The sequence below is a fragment of the Colobus angolensis genome, unplaced genomic scaffold (assembly GCF_000951035.1).
Source record: "Colobus angolensis palliatus isolate OR3802 unplaced genomic scaffold, Cang.pa_1.0 Scaffold171, whole genome shotgun sequence".
In the NCBI taxonomy this organism is placed as follows: domain Eukaryota; kingdom Metazoa; phylum Chordata; class Mammalia; order Primates; family Cercopithecidae; genus Colobus; species Colobus angolensis.
Window position 1 is genome coordinate 444,164 of NW_012114833.1, and position 5,347 is coordinate 449,510.

General features: G+C 46.1%; 1 protein-coding gene across 1 annotated transcript in view; it reads right to left on the minus strand.

The window, feature by feature from the left end:
* The window catches only part of DEPDC5 (DEP domain containing 5), a 227,493-nt gene that overhangs the window by 197,836 nt on the left and 24,310 nt on the right, over nucleotides 1-5,347 (minus strand). Inside the window, 1 exon segment of the mRNA XM_011938349.1 lies at nucleotides 2,920-2,987. Within this exon segment, the coding sequence (XP_011793739.1) occupies nucleotides 2,920-2,987 (68 nt within the window).

Sequence of the window (5,347 nt, forward strand, 5' to 3'; positions counted from 1 at the left end):
CACCAAGCCTGGTTTATTTTATATTTTTAGTAGAGATGGGGTTTCTCCATGTTGGTCAGGCTGGTCTCAAACTCCCGACCTCAGGTGAACCACCCGCCTTGACCTCCCAAAGTGCTGGGATTACAGGTGTGAGCCACTGCACCCGGCCCAGATGATGAATTCTTGAGGCAGTGAAGCTTGTCTAATATTTCACTCCACCAACATTTGAGAGACTACTGGTGCCAGTAGACATGTCAGAGAACTTTGGCATATAAAGGTTAAAGATGCAGTCCTTGCTCTGAGGGTGCTCACAGTCCAGTGACAAGGCACACAAGCAAGTGCACCTACCGCAAGTGTGGGAACTGCTAATGAGTGCACAGATCCAGGGTGCCATGGAGGTACTTCCAGCCTGGTGGACCAGGAAGGCTCTCCAGAAGCAGGGAATCCTGAGACTAGAGCTGAGACCTGGATGAGTGGCTTGGGAAGGGGAAACGCAGGGTCCGGGAACCCCAGGTTACAGAGGGCAGCATGTGTAAAGGCATGGTGGCAAGAGAGAAGATAGCATGTTGGGGAACAATGAGTGGTTTGCGTGGCGAGGACACTGGGGGGCAGTGGGGAACAACATATGGGAGAAGCGATGAAGAGAACTCCAGACTCAACTGCCTCTAGTGATTCCTCCACTCAGGTGTCCAACAGACTTCTCCCAAACGGAGCTTCCTAATGTCCCCAACCTGCTTCTTCCTTGTCTTCCCCATCTCATAAATGGCACCACCATCTACCTAGCTGTTCAGTCCTTCTCTTTCCTTCACTCCTCACATCCAATCTATGAGCAAGTTCTGTGGACCCTATCCAGAAATGTGTCTCATACCTGCCCACATCCTTCCACTGTTACAGCTCTCACCTTAGTTCATACCACCATTTTCTTGTTAGACTATAGTGGGTCTCCTAACTCACTTATCTGCTTTTACTCTTGACCCTGGAAATAACTCTCTATACCAGAGCCAGAAGGGCTGCAGCACTTAATGCTAAATGCCTATCCATTCTTCCCTTCTCCTGATTCTGTTCTGAAAGGCAAGAGACCCAACCAAAAGACAAAACTTCTCAGCCTCCATAGCAGCTACAAGTGACTAAAATCTGGCCTGTAAGCTTTAAATGGAAGTGCTGTGTCCATAAAGGAAGCTGACTTGGTGGGAAGATACACCTCTCTTGTCTCTCGTCCCTTCCTCTCTCCTCTGCCTGGAATATGGATGTGATTATATCAGCTCTAGGTGGACCATGGAAGCCCTACCCTAAGGATAGCAGAACAATAAGACACAAGGACACCAATAATGGTGACACTATTGTACCAACCATGAATTACATACCCATGATTTCTTTTACATGACCAAGTTGACCTTTGGCCATTAGAGCCGGTGATTTGGAGGGTTTTATTCAACAAAACACAACTGAATGAGTAGTGATCGTTTAAAAGCATAATTCAAGTATCACTCTCCCACTTAAAACCCATCAATGGATTCTAATTCTCCTTAGAAAAACTCTAAACTGGATCTAACCACCTTGAAGGCCTCGCATGAACTAGCTGGAACCTGCCTATCTCCTCACCAACATCATTCTCCCTACCTGTCTGCAATACTTCCACTACACTGACTTCTGAAAATTGTTTCCTCTGCCTGGAATACTCTTCACCCCAACATTTATAATCTAGCAAAGTCTCACTATTCAGATACCTTTGCAGGAAAGCAAAGGCACGATTATGGTGAGTACTCTGGCAATTAATTGGGTCATGTGTATACACACACACACAAACATACACATATTTACAAACAATGTAAATACATCCAATGTAAACAATAGGAAATTACAAAAATGAAGTTCGTAGAGTGGTTCCCTCTGAGAACACATTGGGTCTCAACCAAGGGTGATTTTACCCCTCAGGGGACATTTGGCATGTCTGGAAAAATTTCTGGCTGTCATAACTTGTAGATTTGTAGGGTGAAGGGTGGTGGGTGATACTGGCATCTAGTGAGTAGAGGCCAGGGATGCTGCTAAACATCCCGCAATGCACAAGACAACCCCCACAACATATTAACATTCTGAGCCAGGTAACTCTTTGCTCTGGAGGCCTGCTCTGGATGTGTAGCATGTTTAGCAGGATTCTCACTAGACGCCAATGGCACAACCCCTCAGTTGTGACAACCAAATATGTCTTTAGACATTGTCAAAAGACCCCTGAAGGAGCAAAATCACCCCTGGTTGAAAACGACTGTTCTCAGAGAAGGCATGGAGATGGGAACAAGCAAAGGTAGACATACAGTTTTACCAGCATGGGTAATGTTCATCGGCAAAAGTCTGTCTTCATGTTTATGACATGATCTTCCACACGGCTTAACTTTTGCTATGTATGAATGGGCATGGCATTCTGCAGGCCAGATACTCTATCTTTCTGTTTGACATTAAACAGACCCCTTCAGAAGAAAATGAAGACCAATTCCAAACTGAAGACATCCAACTGTAAAACAGTTTCAAGATAATTTGATATTACTAGTTCCATGTGGGCAAACAGTAGCAGTCAAGAGCTTATCAGATTTTTGTTTGTGTTTTTTGTTTGCTTGTTTGTTGAGACGGGGTCTTGCTGTATGGCACCCAGGCTGGAGTGCAATGATGCAATCATGACCCACTGCAGCTTCGAACTCCTGGGATCCGGTAATTCTGCCACCTCAGTTTCCTGAATAGCTGGGACCAGAGGCACCCATCACCATGCCTAGCTAATTTTTGCACAGATGGGTCTCTCCATGTTGCCCAGGCTCATCTTGAACTCCTGGGATAAAGCAATCAGCCCACCTTGGCATCCCGCCCTGCCCTTGTTTTATTTCTGATTTTAGGACTTAGCCTTAATGGGATAGGGAGATAAAACCAAAAAAGCATTTTATAAAATCTTACCCTGGTATCTTCACTGATATAACCACACATGACCTTCTCATTCTTAACCCACAGCTCACCAGCCTGTGCTCTGAAAGGATACATACACAAGTTATTACAAGTCTTACATGAAACCAATACATGCCTGGTGCAGTAGCTCACACCTGTAATCCCAGCACTTTGGGAAGCTGAGGCAGGCGAATTACCTGAGGTCAGGAGTCCGACAACAGCCTAGACAACATGGTGAAACCCTATCTCTACTAAAAATCCAAAAAAATCAAACAGGCATGGTGATGGGTACCTATAATCTCAGCTTCTCAGGAAGCTGAGGCAGAATCGCTTGAACTCAGGAGGCGGAGGTTGCAGTGAGCTGAGATCATGCCATTGCACTCCAGCCTGGGCAACAAGAGCGAAACTCTGTCTCAAAAAAGAAGAAAAAAGTGAATAGTACAGCAGAAAAAGCATGGCTTTCAGACCTGACCAGCCTGGAGAGAAACTGGTCTAGGCAAGAATCCCAGCTGAGTGTCACTTACTAGGTGAATGGCCATAGTAAACTCATGAGGTTCATTGGCATTATCTTTAAAAATGAGACAATGGGCCAGGCATGGTGACTCACACCTATAATCGCAACACTTTGGAAGGCCAAGGTTGGCAGATCACTTGAGCCCATGAGTTGACACCAGCCTGGGCAGCATAGTGAGACCTGTCACTACAAAAAATACAAAAAATTAGGCAGGTGTGGTGACACATGCTAGTCCCAGCTACCTAGGAGGTTGAGGTAGGAAGATCACTTGGGCCTCAGAGGTCAAGGCTATAGTGAGCTGTGATTGCACCACTACACTCCAGTTTGGGCAACAGAGTGAGACTGTCTCAAAAAAACAAAACAAAAAACAAACAAAACAAAAGAGACAATGAAGCCCACGCCTTACAGAGCTGTTTTCTTTTCTTTTTTTTTTCTGAGATGGAGTCTCACTCTGTCGCTCTGTCTGGAGGGCAGTGGAGTGATCTCAGCTTAGTGCAACCTCCGACTCCCTGGTTCAAGCGATTCTCCTGCCTCAGCCTCCTGAGTAGCTGGGACTACAGGCACACGCCACCATGCCCAGCTAACTTTTTGTATTTTTAGTAGAGATGAGGTTTCACCATGTTGGCCAGGATGGTCTCAATCTCCTGACCTCATGATCTGCCCGCCTCGGCCTCCCAAACTGCTAGGTTTACAGGCGTGAGCCACCACACCCAGCCTTCCACAGAGCTGTTTTCAAATTAAACCAGGTTAATGTGCAGAAACTGTTCAGGATAGTGCGAGGATAGGAGGTGCTCAATTAAGTTTACTAGCAAGAAGCAGAACTACAGCAGGTATTAACACAAAATGCTGTCCTGAAGAACAGTGGTAGCTGTTAGCTGAGCACCCTGTAATCAATCATCCCTCAACGAATCCCCTCAAGCCCTTATCTTCTACCAGTTTCACTCTTTCTCCCAACCTGCTGCACCTAAACAATCAGTCCTCATAAAAAAGGAAGACAAAGGCTGGGTGCAGTGGCTCACACCTGTAATCCCAGCACTTTGGGAGGCTGAGGTGGGCGGACCACGAAGTCAGGAGTTTGAGATCAGCCTGGCCAACATGGTGAAATCCCGCCTCTACTGAAAACACAAAAAGTAGTCAGGCGTGGCAGCGGGCGCCTGTAATCCCAGCTACTCGGGAGACTGAGACACGAGAATCACTTGAACCTGGAAGATGGAGGTTGCAGTGAGCTGAGATCACACCATTGCACTCCAGCCTGGGCAACAGAAGTAAAACTCTGTCTCAAAAAAACAAAAAACAAAAAGAAAACAAAAAAAAGGAAGACAAAAATCAGATAAAAGCCCAGAAAATGCTGTGTACTATGAGTTACAGCTCAGGCTACCTGGGAAATGCTGGACAATCAATCAATCCCTCTGGGTCTACCCCATGCCAAAATGAAGAAGGCTGGACCAGGCCTATGGCTTATACCAAGTGGGATGTTTTATCATACTTCTTTGCCCAGTTACGTCTGTGAATGAATAAGTGTCACAAGCCTGACCTGAGAAGAGATTTGTATTTATTTAATATTATAATAAGGAGGTCAGGCACGGTGGTTCACGCCTGTGATCCCAGCACTTTGGGAGGCCGAGGTGGGTGGATCACAAGGTCAAGAGATCGAAACCATCCTGGCCAATGTGGTGAAAACCCATATCTACTATCTTGCTATCTGCCCAGAGTGGTGTCAAATTCTTGGGCTTAAGAGATTCTCCTACCTCAGACTCCCAAGTAGGTGAAACTACAGGCACACACAGCCACACCCAGCTAATTTTTTTGTATTTTTAGTAAAGACGGGGTTTCACTACGTTGTCTAGGCTGGTCTTGCACTCCTGGACTCAAGCAATCTGCCCACTTAAGCCTCCCAAAGTGCTGGGATTACAGGCATGAGCCACC